The 17,154-nt window shown below is 36.9% G+C and overlaps 2 protein-coding genes across 11 annotated transcripts in view; both read right to left on the reverse strand.

The window, feature by feature from the left end:
- Positions 1–17,154, reverse strand: part of LOC127869549 (sterile alpha motif domain-containing protein 9-like) — a 225,913-nt gene that overhangs the window by 184,394 nt on the left and 24,365 nt on the right. The window lies entirely within an intron of this gene.
- Positions 9,640–17,154, reverse strand: part of LOC127869550 (uncharacterized) — a 9,587-nt gene continuing 2,072 nt past the window's right edge. The window contains exons 1-2 of one of the 2 annotated variants that reach the window (XM_052412213.1): positions 12,373–12,690; positions 9,640–11,624 (exon numbers count right to left, since the gene is read on the reverse strand). In XM_052412213.1, coding sequence (XP_052268173.1) covers positions 9,915–11,534 — 1,620 coding nt within the window. In that variant the 5' untranslated portion in view covers positions 11,535–11,624; positions 12,373–12,690 and the 3' untranslated portion in view covers positions 9,640–9,914. Of the gene's footprint in view, positions 11,625–12,372; positions 12,691–17,154 lie in introns of those variants that run through there. The other variant, XM_052412211.1, reaches the window with a different exon arrangement.

The following is a 17,154-nucleotide window of genomic DNA, read 5'->3' on the forward strand; positions in this document are numbered from 1 at the left end:
AGATCGATCAATTTATCATTTCCCTGCGTACATTTAAGAAAGCCAATCTGGACTTACGCTAATGCTGTAAATTATCTGCGTACATCGTAAATAAAAACAAGAGATGTGTTCGTCAGAAACACAATGCCCCCTACTGCGCCACTTTGAAATAAAATTTCTATTTATCATTTGGCAGGTATAGAAATCATCTCCCTTTAAAGGTATGTAATGAACACTACTATTAACAACTAAGTACATGAAAGAAATGATAATTATATCATTTAAAAAAAAACTTTGACAAATCAATCATTTGAGTTATAAATAATCAAAATAATAAATCTGTACAGTAACTGTGAAAAGAACTTCAATTCTTGGTCAGGAAATATATGAGATTTATAATTATATAAATTACTTCCCTTGAAAATAATTGTCTCTAACAAACCTCTATTTTTAGTAGCAAATAATTAAAAGCCAATACCGTGACTTTAGATTCACCACTCAAAATGTGCAGCTCCATGAGATACACATGCATGCAAAATATATAAAGTAGCTATGTTCAATATTGAATAATGATCTCCCTTTAAATGTGTATTTTTTACCGTAGACCTTGAAGGATGACCTTGACGTTGACCTTTTACCACAATGTGTTTGTCAGAAACACAATGCCCCCATCTGCGCCGCTTTGATATATTTAACAACAAGGGCTGTTTGTAAAACATGCATGCCCCCCATATGGGCTGTCCGTTGTACTGGCAGCCATTGTGTGAATACGACTTTTGTCACTGACCTTAACCTTTGACATAGTGACCTGAAAATCAATAGGGGTCATCTGCAAGTCACGATCAATGTACCTATGAAGTGTCATGATCCAAGGCAAAAGCGTTCTTGAGTTATTATCCGAAAATCATTTTACTATTTCGGGTCACCGTGACCTTGACCTTTGACCTTGTGACCTCAAAATCAATAGGAATCATCTGCGAGTCATGATCAATCTACCTATGAAGTTTCATGAACCTAGGCATATGCGTTCTTGAGTTATCATCCGAAAATCATTTTACTATTTCGGATCACCGTGACCTTGGCCTTTGACCTAGTGACCTAAACATCAATAGGGGTCATCTGCGAGTCATGATCAATCTACCTATAAAGTTTCATGATCCTAGGCATATGCGTTCTTGAATTATCATCCGAAAATCATTTTACTATTTTGGGTCACCATGACCTTGACCTTTGACCTAGTGACCTCAAAATTGATAGGGTTCATCTGCGAGTCATGATCAATCTACCCATGAAGTTTCATGATCCTAGGCGTATGCATTCTTGAGTTACCATCCGGAAACCATTTTACTATTTCGGGTCAATGTGACCTTGACCTTTGACCTAGTGACCTCAAAATCAATCGGGGTCATCTGCGAGTCATGATCAATCTACCCATGAAGTTTCATGATTCTAGGCGTATGCGTTCTTGAGTTATCATCCCGAAACCATTTTACTATTTCGGGTCACCGTGACCTTGACCTTTGACCTTGTGACCTCAAAATCAATAGGGGTCATCTGCAAGTCATGATCAATGTACCTATGAAGTTTCATGATCCTAGGCCCAAGCGTTCTTGAGTTATCATCCTGAAACCACCTGGCGGACGGACCGACAGACAGACAGACCAACCGACACGTGCAAAGCAATATACCCCCTCTTCTTCGAAGGCAGGCATAAATATAAACAGCTGATTGTCTTTAGTCAAAATATGAGACTGGTTATCGTAAAAATTAGAGCTGGATTGTAGAAATAGTTAGCCTGTCGGTATGTATACTCTGTATCATCTAGACGCATGGTAAATTTAGTATTGATTTTTTAACAGACAGTCAAGCGCTGATGTGTTTATTAAATTACATGAAGTGGTCAGCATGGCTTCTTCCAAGCTAACACAAATTACTTCTCAAAGTAAAATTGATTCTTTGTGTACGGCAAAAATTGTATCGAGTAATAAAATTGTACTGCCAATACTGAATGACTTAATTTCCTCTTGTTTTTTAAATCAAAAAGGAACCACTAAAACGCTAATGAAACAACTGTTGAAAGATGGCAAAAAAGTTTTCGGTGGCCCACGGTGGTGGACGATAAGGACGAAGATCTTCTTAAATCTAATCTGCCAACAATACAAGTTAAAATAACAAGAAATTAAGAAACCTACTAATATGAAGGAATACACAAAGTTAATGGTTAATTGATGTTAAACATTATTAAAGTAGCATGTCTGTACCCCGGCTATATTCTTGTTTTACTTTTAGCAAATTACCCTTCAAGCAAGGCAAAATTGACCATTAACCCCCATGCTTTAAAAAGTGGGGGTATTAACCCCCACAGTGATTCATTTTGCCGTGCGTCCCGCGTGCCAGACGCATGTTTTTTTCTGGGGATGCATCATTCCCAAACATGTGAGTCCTTGGGATGCATTGTTTAACAAGATGTGTTTGTGAAACACAATGTCCCCCTATATGACGTTTGACCTTGAAGGATGACCTTGACCTTTACCCTTCACCACTCAAAATGTGCAGCTCCTTGTGAAACACACGCATTTCAAATATAAAATTGCTAGCTTCAATATTGCAGAAGTGACATTACATGAGCAATTTTGACCCATATATTTGACCTTGAAGGATGACCTTGACCTTGACCTTTCACCACTCAAAATGTGCAGCTCCATAAGATACACATGCATGCCAAATATCAACTTGCTATCTTCAATATTGCAAAAGTATTCATAAAATAAGCGATTTGGGGCACATATATTTGACCTCTGACCTTGAAGGATGACCTTGACCTTGACCTTTCACCACTCAAAATGTGCAGCTTCATGAGATACACATGCATGCCAAATATGAAGTTGCTATCTTCAATGTAGCAAAAGTTATTGCAAAATGTTAAAGTTGGCGCAAACCAACCAACCAACAGACCAACCAACAGACAGGGCAAAAACAATATGTCCCCCACTACTATAGTGGGGGACATAAAAACTCCGATTTTCAACATCGTCAAAGTTGTACACGATACCGAGTTCGATTTGTGGAGATAAGCGAAACACATGTAAACACCGTTTTGAAAAGTAGAAAGGAAGTCACATTACTATTTTCGGAATGTAGTACGCGTATTTTGATTGGTTGAAATATATCAATTATCCAATCAGTTACGTTTTTTTATTAAAAGTTTGTTGGACGTTTCATTGGCTGTCCCGGATGGTAAACAAAGAAAATGCCACCCAAAAAGGTTTTCAAAATTGATACTCAACAATTTAAACTTGCTGTGTAGATATTTATCGATAACGCAGCCTCGATGTAAACCATGTGGTTTAAATGTGAAGAATAAATAACGGAAAACACTATTTGCATTCGTCTGTTGTGTGCGCAGACAGTTATATAGTAAAGCGATGTTTTTAAACTTACTCTGGATTAATTGAGCATTGTTGTTTTTTCTAAAGTGACAATTTAAAATTTGCAAGTTCTGAAATAAATAGCATCTTTTATTTTTATACGGTACATTCATAATAGTGATACAAATCGTACAGTATTCTGTCCTATGTAATGTAGAATGTAAGTCCTTTTAACTACACAGACATCTGCTGTTCATACTGCAGGATGTGAAAGGTTTTTTTCTGTACATAATAAGGTCTTGACCAAATTCAGGAAAATATTAACCGTTACACTAAATCTGTATTGAAGGTGTAAACCTTTTGACCAAAGGAGAAATTGTCTTTTGTCACTCTTTTGAAAGGGCTAATTTTGACCCAAAAATTATAAACAATAGTCATCCAATTTATAAAAACTCTAGTCAGTCCAAATTGTTAAAGATATTAAAAGATCTCTGTTTAAGATGTTATATGTTTCACTGTTTGTTATTAAAAATAAAACAAATAAATATTCTCTTGCTAAAAACCTAATTCTGTTTTTAGCTGTAAAATTGCATAAAAGAGCCCCTGGCTAAGGCGTATCATTTTAAGTAGATTATTTTTTTTTAATTTATAAAGACACAATCTGGGACCCATTGTTTTCAGTTTGGACCTATTGCTTATAAATATGCAAGTCCCAGGGACTCATTGATGTAGATTTCAAAATGAATCACTGCCCCCATGGGTAAAAATTATCTATAACGCTGCTTTGTAGAGGACTACTATATCTCACTACATACAAAATGTGGTAGCCCTAGGTTCTTGAGTTAAGGACAAGAATATTTTAAAAGTTTTCACAAAATAAGCAAGATATAAGTGTATATAATGTTCAATTTTGTGACCCGCGGGTCAGGGTCAAATTTGACCCAAAGGGCATAATTTGAACAAACTTGGTAGAGGACTATAAGATGTTACTGCATACCAAATTTGGTAGCAATAGTCCCAATGGTTTTCGACAAAAAGATTTTTTAAGATTTCACAAAATAGGTGCTTTATAAGCGTTTATTCAATTTTGTGACCCCCCGGGGCAGGGTCAAAGTTGACCTCAGAGGCATTATTGAACAAATTTGGTAGAGGTTTATTAGATGTTACTACATACCAAATTTGGTAGCCCTAGGCCCAATGGTCAAAACGTTTTTTAAGTTTTCACAAAATAGGCCCCATATAAGTGTATGTTCAGTTTTGTGACCCCCCGGACAGGGTCAAATTTGACCCAAGGGGCATAATTTTAACAAACTTGGTAGAGAACTATTAGATGTCACTACATACCAAATTTGGTAGCCCTATGCCTTATGGTTAAGGACAAAAGATTTTTAAAGTTTTCACAAAATCACTGCGGGGAATCACGTGGTTTTATTTTGATATGGAACACGGAAAATGGCGGCATCATTGTCTCGGTAAGAGTAACTTTTTTGCTTCTCGTACTTAAATTCGAGATATTAGCTTGAAATGATGTAGCCTATCATATGCGTAATCGAAATCCGCGTCCAATGATATCTTACTTTTATAAATTAACTACCATATTTTCTCATATACCCTTTGAATTTATTTCAAAGTGAATTATTTAAAATGATAGTTTTCACGGAATAAAGACATTGTGTCATATATTTCATAAAATAAACATAGGTCATACCATATTATTGCATGAGAAATTTGAGAAACATAATTTGGAATATGTATGATATTCTGGACGGCTTACCACTTAATATGTTAATAAATATACGCGTAAATAAAAAATGATATGTTTCACGGAATAAAATGTGTATGATATGTTTCACGTAACAATTGTTAAAGAGCTAGGTACATATTTATTTTCAGACTTTGGTTGTGTCGAATTTGCGGCAAGGCTTTTCAAAGTGCCTCAGGGTTAAGAGATCATGAAAGAAAACATACGGGGGTAGCGCCATACAAATGTTGTGGACGGATTTCTACAGCAAAGCTAATTTAACAAGACACATGTAAGATGGTTTTGTGAATATTAGGCATTTTCAGAAATGTTAGTGAGAAAAACAGTGTGTATTTAAGCACAGATGACTATTCCCCCCCCCCCCCCCCCCCATTATATTTTATAACTGTGTATAGCCGATTATTCCGACACATTGCAACCAAAATTATTTCGAAATCGGTAAAATATTTATGTTACCATTCTTGCGATTGCTGATGATGGCTATAGAAAAATGTACATACACATTGACAACGCACGGAATGTTTACTCAATTGGTACGAAGCATTTTCGAAAAAAGAAAACCAAAATCACAAGGTTTATTCGATTGTGTTTTGTCATTTATGATAAAAAAAAAACGTTTGGCAGTTTAAGATGGATCGATTTCATGCCGGGACATGAGTTTCAAGACAGTACTCAAACTTCGTTGCACCGTTTTTAGTGGCGGATGTGACAAATTGCGTATCTTCTAGAATGGCAAAAGTTTAAAAACATTCGCATTGGATCAAGTTAAATCTACTATTTTTTGCTTCATAAAACGTCAAGTCACCCGATAAAATATGAAATACTTGACCATTTGTTTAATGGTTACACAGCAATGTTTTGTATTGAACTACAGGAATGTGAGGCACCAAAGTCTAACGTGTAGATCTTTTGTTTTTTCTTGTATGTTTTTTTATGCACACTGGTCTTTTCTTTCATGTAGGTGCGCAGCACGAAACGAAACTAAAGATTTTGCGTGCGAGACATGTGGGAGGTCATTCGCAATAATGGCAGACATAAGAACGTACATGACACATCATAAAGAAGCGACGTTCAAATGTGACACATGCGGACATCAAATGAATAGGAGAGACCAATATGATGATCACATGGCTATGCATCTTGGGGCCACGAATCATGTAATGCAAATGCGGAAAGACATACACTCACAAGCCGAATTTGTATAGGCATCCGAAATGAAAACATGATAAAAAGGGAATACTAATGCAGTTGCAAGTAATAATACGCCATCAGCTTAAGAAACTGCAACAAATTTTGACCCAGTGTATAGTAAGTGATTCATTTCAATTGATCGTATAGATGCAATTTGTACACAGCCATATCGTGATGATTATCCTCAGGGAGAGTGATACGCTTTTGTTTATTATTTTAGTTTTTGAAGGTGATTATGGTGATTTTGTTGTACTATGTTATCATGATTAACACTGTGATTTAATTTAATTATCTGTGATATTGCTGATTAGTGAACACATAAACGCAAATCCATGTTCCTATTATTGTTTTGAAATAAATAAAGCAAAATAGCGTTCTGTTATTGTACAATCATTTAGAAACAGCAATTTATAAGACATCCATATTACGGCGGCAGTTTACATTTGAACAGCTTAACTTAGCCCACACCCTTTTGAACGTATAGAATTTAATATTGCATATTGAGTGCATGACAATGTTACAAAATTCGTATTTATGCAACAAAATATATTATAACATACCAGCATAAAATTGAAAATCTGTTCACCATTTGGATGAATATTCACAACACACTTCTGAGACTTCAGTCAATATGCTGCATCGGCGGCTATGTCTCAAACTCTATAGCATGTGATAATAACTTAAACAACGCTTATATAAGACGTAGGAATGACAAACAATATGTGAATAAATTGTACCCTGATTTTGAATAGTTTTAACTTTTAATTTGTAAAGCAAACTGCCGTTTTTCAAAATTGTCAGATCAAAATTATTTCTTCTGCCATACTGTCTTTTATTTTCGTTAATTAATGCCCATCTTGTCAGATGGCAGGATTTCTGTGCGCGTTTCCCAACGTAAACCAAAGGACCCAAGCTGTAAAGACGTCATTGAGGAAGACATTGTTCCCATCTTCTTTCTTCCCTTTTGATCTTTTTTTTTTCGTACACAGTCAAAACGGGTGTGCTTTCTACGCAGATTCTGCATTAACCTGGTGGCTCAAATATATTTCCTCGGACTCTTCTGCAAGGTTGTAGAAGTGCGAGCGGCTCGTGCGGTAGAAGAGACATCTGCGAAAATTAAGCATAATACGCACATTAAACACAATGCACTAAGGTTAGATATTCGATTATTAAGATAAAACTTCAGTTAAGTGAAGAGAGGGTCGCGGTTAATTTATGTGTTAGAGTTTACGCCATTTTCAAAACATGGTCGATCATACGTATCACGACTGCAAGTTAACCTAACCGCACTTTGTCCTGGGCTTTACTGGTACTAAGTGCTAAAAACATACTAGTAACTGAGAAAATATCCGACGTTTTATTTTTCGCCTTTAGACAATACGTGAAACATATCATACAATTAACGTGAAACATATCATACATTTGTAGTCCGTGAAACATATCATTTTTGTTTTTTGATTTATTATGCAGAAACTGCGATGTTTTCAGACTCTCAGACAATGTGTTTGTAATGTAAAGAAAACCTGGTATATATTTAAAAAGAAAAGGATTTGAAGAATGTCGATATTTATCAAATTTGTGAAGTATTCATTTAAATCCGTGAAAACTATCACTGGCATGCATTCGCATGTGTTCGAATTCAAAGGGTAAGCGAGAAAATTACTCAGTAATACATGAAATGTAAGGTACCATTATACGCGGAATTCGATTCCGCATATGATAGGCTACATCTTAGAAGGTTAAAATCAAACATTTAGGTACACTAAGAAAAAATATTACTCTTACCGAGACAATGACGCCGCCATTTTCCGTGTTCCATATCAAAATAAAACCACGTGATTCCCCGCAGTGAAAATATGCACTATATAGGCATACATGTATGATCGATTTTGTGGCCCCCAGGGCAGGGTCAAATTTGACCCCTGGGGCATAATTTGAACAAACTAAGTAGAGACTATACAATGTCACTACATACCAAATTGTGTAGCCCTAGGCCTAATGGTTATGGACAAGATTTTTTTTTTAAGTTTTCACAAAATAGGCATTATATAAGCATATGTTCAATTTTGTGACCCCCGGGGCAGGGTCAAATTTGACCCCAGGGATAAAATTTAAACAAATTTGGTAGAGGACTATTAGATGTCACTACATACCAAATTTGATAGCCCTAGGCCAGATGGTTATGGACAGAAAGATTTTTGAAGTTTTCACAATATAGGCCTTACAGTACAGCCAATGCAGAACAAACATAATCCGCGGCTACGCCATGGCCAGAAATTTAGAACGCGGTGGCCGTATTGAGTGTTCACCAGGCGTATTGCCGAGGCACTCGGCATCGAACTGCGCAACGACGCCGAGTCTGTTTTAACCTCGCGTACTTTTGCGGAGTAAATCCGCCGCATACGTACACGGCGGATTGAGTGAAAAGATATACACCTACATGTACATTTGTGTAGCATAGAAACCTAGATTTACGCTACTTTAATTGTTATTATTTTCATGTTTTAAAGTGATATTATGGGCATCTTACAGTTTATAGTTGTCTATCGCCACCATTGTTTATTTTTTGTATTTTTATTTCATATACACTTATATTTGTTAATGCAGCATCAACATAGTACAACAATATGGCAGAAACAAAAAAATAATGCATTTCAATATCAAACGTCATTCTTTTCGACAACTGACGACAGAAATGATTCGATTTACGAAGTGAATCTAAATCTAGTTTTAGTGCAGATTCGTTCATACGACACAAAGACACTATTTTGTTTTAAGGATCATTTCGGCTTAGAGGACTGGGAGAGTCATGTAAAATATTGAATATTATAGTTTTTTGTTTTATAAACAACTGGTAGCAAGATGTGTTGCAGATAATTGGTCAGTAACCACATATTAACTAACTCTTTTGACCTGTTCATTCTTTTCAGCTTAATGCAACAGTGAAATATGCCTATAATATCACTTTAATAAGCGGATTAATTTTTATTTATATAATATCACGCCCTCAAATATATCAAGATTTATTCTAAATGAAGCCTGTATCTCGACATTTGCAAATTATAACTTGTGTGGTTACTGCTTCTACACACAATGTAGCATTTATTTGTTTCAATGTACATTTGTATTAACATATTTTTCCATTTCAGTGTTAGGCTGTTTTATTCAAGCAGTGTTACAAGGACAACGTAAGTCGGAAGTAAATTATAACTTGTGTGGTAACCAATTCTTCACACGATGTAGCGTTACCGGTAATTTGTTATGAACATATTTTTATTTCAGTTTCAGTGTTTGGCTGTTTCATTCAAGCAGTGTTACAAGGACAACGGAAGTCAGAAGAAAATGGCAAGAGTCTTTATTACAAATAACTATTGTTATTGGATTGCAAAAATCAAAAGCACATTATCAACAGAATGTATTTTATATTGAAATAATAACAAACATTTTTTATGTTTGTGTTTCATGAGCTTTATCATTTTTTACATAAGAATAAGATTATTTTACATCTATGATCAGTCTGATTTAATAGTTTTAATAGTTTTTGACACAATTGGAAAACATTTAATATTAAATTATGTCACACAGTAAACACAGTTTTGGGTTGAAAGAGATATTTACAAGTTCAAAAACGACAGCTCTTCCAGTCCCTCCTGTAGCAGACGTTCTGCTTCTGCTTGATTTTTCTTTTTCTTTTCTTTCCTTCTCACGCGCTCGTTAATGCGCAGGACCACGGCCGTCCAACCCGACATGGATCTTGCGTCCGGGTAGAAAAACTTTGTTATGTTTTCTATATATGCCTTCCTGGAGGCATCCAGCGCCTGTTTCCCGGCCGCCCCATTCCAATTGAATAACATCCGGAGCTTGTCTGCGCCAAACAACTCCGGAAAAATGTGCGGCAGCAGAAGACAGGCAAAGTGGGCCTCATTGTTGGCCTCCCTGTTGATGGCGACTACTATAACCTTGTCCACGAGGCTGGTATCAGGCATTTGATTTTCCTGGTCAGGCTGTAGAGGCTGTAGTGGCTGTAGTGGCTGTAGTGGCTGTAGTGGCTGTAGCGGCTGTAGTGGCTGTAGTGGCTGTAGTGGCTGTAGAGGCTGTAGAGGCTGTAGAGGCTGTAGTGGCTGTAGAGGCTGTAGAGGCTGTAGAGGCTGTAGAGGCTGTAGAGGCTGTAGTGGCTGTAGTGGCTGTAGTGGCTGTAGAGGCTGTAGTGGCTGTAGTGGCTGTAGTGGCTGTAGTGGCTGTAGTGGCTGTAGTGGCTGTAGAGGCTGTAGAGGCTGTAGTGGCTGTAGAGGCTGTAGAGGCTGTAGTGGCTGTAGTGGCTGTAGTGGCTGTAGTGGCTGTAGAGGCTGTAGCGGCTGTAGAGGCTGTAGTGGCTGTAGTGGCTGTAGTGGCTGTAGTGGCTGTAGAGGCTGTAGTGGCTGTAGTGGCTGTAGTGGCTGTAGTGGCTGTAGTGGCTGTAGAGGCTGTAGTGGCTGTAGTGGCTGTAGAGGCTGTAGTGGCTGTAGAGGCTGTAGTGGCTGTAGTGGCTGTAGTGGCTGTAGTGGCTGTAGAGGCTGTAGCGGCTGTAGAGGCTGTAGAGGCTGTAGTGGCTGTAGTGGCTGTAGTGGCTGTAGAGGCTGTCGATTGCCTGACGCGAACAACACCTCCAACCGCTCCACTGCCGCTTCCAGTTTGGTTAGGCGCTTGCCCATATTGATCATGGCTCGTGTCTGCTCTGCCATGTAGGCCTCCATACCGTTGAGCAGCACAAGAATATGTGCCGTGCTGCCGGGTTCCATTGTTGCACCGACTCTTCTGGCAGGCGTGGAAATAGGTCTAGTGATGATTGGCGTGAATATGGTTGGTGTTTCTTGTCTCGTCGTAGCCGTGGCGATGATTGGTGTTGCTTGTCTCGTCGTAGCCGTGGCGATGGTTGGTGTTGCTTTTCTCGTCGTAGCTGTGGCGATGGTTGGTGATGCAGGTCTCGAAGTTGTTGGCGTGGCGATGGTTGGTGTTGCTTGTCTCGTCGTTGCCGTGGCGATTGTTGGTGAAGCAGGTCTCGAAGTGGCTGTAGTTGTTGTTGTTTGTCCAGATGTGGGTGGATGCGTGTTGTCACTGGGTGGCGACCCAACAGACACCACTGCGGCCCTTTTCTTGGTGACCTTGGTGACCTTGGCGACGACTTGTTCAACAGCCTTCCTTTTCCCCGTCGGGGCAGACAAAGCTCCAATCCTTGTTGTCATTTCTGTCTCCATTTCATCTTTTTTCCCCTGTGCTAGCGCAGATGCTAGTCCAACCTGCTTGCCGCTTCCCCACTGCACAGTGTACACCCCGTTGATCTCAATCTGTTAATAATCAAAGTAATAAATATAAGAACTGGCACAAGAGACTGAATGCACATTCATTTAATAACGATTTGATCGTACAGTGTCTATAAGTAACAGAATCACCATTTACTGAGACATGAAATAAAATTAATCAAAACTGTTCCCTGGAGCATTTCTATTCATTTTCCTTTTCATTTACATAGATAATATCGTAATTGTTTTTCGCCTAGAATAACGGTAAGTACATTGATGTAACTTATATTCATAGATCTATATAAAAATATATTCGAAATTCGAAATAAATAAATTGCAGATAAAAAGCTTCAACATGTCTATACAAATCTCCTTGCTATTTATTTATTTACTCATATGGTTAAAATAGTGTTTACGCAACATCATTTATAAATATGGATTGAAAGTCTACATACAATACATGTAAAGACTTAGATAACAGTTATTAAAATGATAATGAAGATGGTGTAAGATGCAACAATGGAGTTCTGACACATCGTATTTAAAAAAGAGATAAAGGTTGCCATTACTAAAAATTATTGTATCGATTACAACAGCGACAAGTAGCAACGTCTGAAATTGGAAATGACCCTGCATATGAAAATGCCTGACGGACTTTGCCAAGTCAGGTGTTCTATAGGGTTCTATTTAAACCCGCCTCAGGAAAAATAATAAACACACACTATTGCACTTTTCAACTATATGATACTTTTATTACACTATAGTTATTTAAAAATTTCACAATATACTTTACTTTTCATATAAAGCATTAAAACAACTCTTTTCTATTATTCCTATTATTGCTTTAAAATATTTCCATGTCTATGCTGCTTTCTCTATAAAACCTAAAATTTAACTGAACTAAAACAAAGCTTATTCTAACAGCTATTTTAAATGTCAAAACATCTTTTCAATTTGCTACAGGAAACAAGAGCATGGTGAAATTAATTCTCTTTCAACAGAGTGATATTTAAAGTAAACAACAGGCAACACAATGTTGTTATTAATTTCATGGTTAAATGCTATCCATTAATTTCCCTGCAGAACATCAGGTATGTTAAGCATTACATTTTACAATCTGCATGACACACAGAACTCCCAAGCTTCAATAAATATTTTCTTCTTTTATGTACAGTTTAATAATGCATGCGCATAGCGGGATACTTTAATACAATTTATTCATATTGTACTACTTCTACGATTTTCCCGAGTGCGCGGTCTATGTTGCAGTGAAAGTGAAACACATCATTATTTAACAGGTTTTGATGAAATCAGTTGAGTATAGCTAACATTAAACATTATACAAACACTTGTGCACAGTGAAATCGCACTTATCACACGCATAATAAGGAATACTTAAGGTAATTGGAAATAAACAAATCTTAAACTCGCTAACTATTCCCCTCAAGTTTATGTCTTGCAATGTTAAACAATCATGTGATATTTCATTACCATGTCATAATATATAAAATATTCTTTATATTTACATTTCTAAATGATGATTATTACAAAATTAATCATTATTAATCCCTAATCGTAAAAACTTAATCTAGTATGGAGAAATTCACTTTGGATTAATTCATTGCAAAATCACTCTACACAAACCTTGCTGCACTGTCATGATTTTGACAACTTGTTATTTCATGTCGAATTCCATGTTTGATCGTATTACACAGGCAAATTTATACCGGGTACAGCTGTCATAACTTGGCATTATACGAGTCATGTATTAAAAACTCTTAAAATCGTTATTTTCCTTCACAATAATTTAAGCATTCACGTATCTTCAACAATGGGGAAACTTGATGTTAAATCAAAATTTGAGCTTATTTCGTTGTACTCAACTAAGCGAATTATTTCAATTCTGGGGTGTACATGTAAAGGCATAATTATTTCCCGAAACTAGGTGAATTACTGGATTAATTCATACGAGAGTGGACGTTTTACATTTGATGAAATAAATGAACACTGAAATACTTGGGCACCTAGGAAGTTATTACAGTTGGACATTGATTTCATTAAAGAATCATTAAATAAAGATCCAAACGTAAGCAGTACGGACATTCATAAACAATTGACCGAGCAAGGTCAAAATATAAGTGTATCTAAAGTGAAAACAATTTAGTTTGTCGACTGCAAAACGTGCAATTCAGCTAGCCGGATATACAAGCGCAACTCCTAGATATGCGCAGCTAGTTAGCCATGCAAATAAGATCATCAGAAAAGCTTTCTGCCAGAGCCTGCTTGAGCGAAACGACACATTTGACGATGTTATTTTTACAGATGAATCTTCCATACAATTACATTCGATCAAACGGACATCGTATAGACCTAAACATTCAGTGAACATGTGCATACCCAAACCTAAACACCCACTGAAACTGCATGTGTGGGCTGGGATAAGTTGACGTGGTCCGACTAAAATTACTATTTTTGAAGGAATTATGGACTCCGAATTTTATACCAATTCTATTTTACGAGACAACTTGGTGCCTTCAATCCACTCGCGATTCCCGAATACACACAGGTTTCAACAGGACAATGATCCTAAACACCGTTCTCGAATGGCCATGGCTTTTATGGAGAGCATGATGGAATCAACAATCAACAAGAGCACCGCCTTGCGGGTGCAGACTGCTCATCTATTTTCTTTTTAAAGGTGAAGGGACTCTCATTTTCAATCACAAAGGAGGGAGGGGTGGAGTGAAGAGGGGTGCATTGTGTGGGGGTGTGGACATTTATTACGGTATCTTCCAAAAATGCGAAAAAAAGGGAAAAAAAATCGGAGGGGGGGGGGGGGGATTCTTAGGTGCGATGGTTGGACGGTATTTCAAACATAAAATAATAAAATAAATATTTGTGTTTTTTAACCGTTTCAAAAAAAAATGGGGGGGGGTGAGGTGGGGGGGGGGGTATAGTGTGAGGGTGTGGTGGTAATTTGTGAGATGATCTAAAAAAAAAAAAAAAAAAAAAAAAAAAAAAAATTAGGGGGGGGGGGGGATTCAGGTGGGGAGAGGGGGGTGGGGGGGGATTCTTGGGTGCAATGGTTGGACAGTGTTTCAAACATAAAATAATCAAAATAAATAGTTTTGTTTTTTAACCGTTTAAAAAAAAAAATTGGGGAGGGGGTGGGGTGGGGGGGGTATAGTGTGAGGGTGTGGTGGTCATTTGTGAGATGATCTTAAAAAAAAAAAAAAAAAAAAAAGGGGGGGATTAGGGGGGGGAAAGGGGGGGGCACGGGTGATGGTTTGGGTGGAGTCTTTTGTGGTATGTCAGGTAAGAACAGTTTTGTCAAAGTATCAATCAAATCTAATCATAAATAAAGAAGTTATGGCAATTTTAGCAAAATTTAATAATTTGACCTTGAGAGTCAAGGTCATTCAAAGGTCAAGGTAAAATTCAACTTGCCAGGTACAGTAACCTCATGATAGCATGAAAGTATTTGAAGTTTGAAAGCAATAGCCTTGATACTTAAGATGTAAAGTGGATCGAAACACAAAATTTAACCATATATTCAAAGTTACCAAGTCAAAAAAGGGCCATAATTCCGTAAAAATGACATCCAGAGTTATGCAACTTGTCCTTTTACTGTACCCTTATGATAGTTTGCGAGTGTTCCAAGTATGAAAGCAATATCTATGATACTTTAGGGGTAAAGTGGACCAAAACACAAAACTTAACCAAACTTTCAATTTTCTAAGTATAAAGGGCCCATAATTCCGTCCAAATGCCAGTCAGAGTTACATAACTTTGCCTGCACAGTCCCCTTACGATAGTTAATAAGTGTTGCAAGTATGAAAGCAATAGCTTTGATACTGTAGGAATAAAGTGGACCTAAACACAAAACATAACCAAATTTTCAATTTTCTAAGTATAAAAAGGGCACATAATTCTGTCAAAATGCCAGTCAGAGTTACATTACTTTGCCTGCACAGTCCCCTTATGATAGTAAGTAAGTGTTGCAAGTATGAAAGCAATAGCTTTGATACTTAAGGAATAAAATGGACCTAAACACAAAACTTAACCAAAATTTTCAATTTTCTAAGTATAAAAAGGGCACATAATTCTGTCAAAATGCACGCCAGAGTTATCTAACTTTGCCTGCCCAGTCCCCTCATGATAGTAAGTAAGTGTACCAAGTTTGAATGCAATAGCATTGATACTTTCTGAAAAAAGTGGACCTAAATGCAAAACTTAACCAAAATTTTCACTTTTCTAAGTATGAAAAGGGCACATAATTCAGTCAAAATGCACGCCAGAGTTATCTAACTTTGCCTGCCCAGTCCCCTCATGATAGTAAGTAAGTGTACCAAGTTTGAATGCAATAGCATTGATACTTTCTGAGAAAAGTGGACCTAAACGCAAAACTTAACCAGACGCCGACGCCGACGCCAAGGTGATGACAATAGCTCATAATTTTTTTTCAAAAAATAGATGAGCTAAAAATGGCCAGCTCAGAGTCCAGACCTGAACCCCATAGAAATGGTATGGAACCAACTTAAAGGATATGTTTCGAAATGTGAACCCAAAACTAAAGATGAACTTATAAGTGTAATAGAATCATTTTGGATAACCCACATGACTGCTGATCAGTGCAACATATATATTGACCATTTATTCAAGGTGGTGCCTATTTGCATTAAAATGAACGGTTGTGCGACTGGCGATACGCCAAACAGAATATTTAGGCAGGAGTCAAGAGGAAAATCAGTTATGTACTTTAACAACCTATTAGACCTTACGAGCGTAGCAGTGAAACAGTTTCACTGCTTTTACCTGGTTAGTCGAATTGTGAAATTGAACAGCTAAATGGGCCAATGAAACACTTTGAAATGTGTATCTATGGTGAACAGGCTTAACGCTGTTATGGATTAAATCATAAATTGTCTAAGCAAACGGATTGTAAACATGTATGTGATAAATTCAACTGTTCTTTACATCATGTTTTTTTAGAATAAACCTGTACATGCAGTATGACGTTGACAAGAATTAAATTATTATAACTTTTCTGTTGTGTTGTTCGTACAAAAGAATGCTAGTCTGTGGGAGCAAGGCATATAGAAACATAAATTATGATCTGAATAAATTTGATGGATTGATTTATATTACATTGCAAATAACGCAAGACTGTCGATGAACGTTGTTTTCTTCTACTAAGTATACATGTATGTAACAATGACCTAACTAAATTTAGATTAATTCTAGATGGAAATTAAGATTGACATAGGTAATGGCAAATACATTATCAAGCAAATTATAATGTTCTCTATGAATAGGATTTTTTTAGATACATTTGTTTCGTATTTTAATTTTAGCCTGAATAAAAAAGCTGTTTCAACTAGCCCGACCGAACCTATCTTGTTTGAGTGAAAAAAGATGGTATCTATGTGTGTTTCCGAATTGTTACCTGTCGGACGCATATTCAACAAAGCTCCAAAGAAAAATCTTTACCTAAACTTTGGTGAATAACTCGATTGCGATTTCGAGTGAACACTTGCGGCGTATACTCAAATTATCTTGTAATTTCCCAAGGATA

The sequence above is a fragment of the Dreissena polymorpha genome, chromosome 2 (assembly GCF_020536995.1).
Source record: "Dreissena polymorpha isolate Duluth1 chromosome 2, UMN_Dpol_1.0, whole genome shotgun sequence".
NCBI lineage: Eukaryota > Metazoa > Mollusca > Bivalvia > Myida > Dreissenidae > Dreissena > Dreissena polymorpha.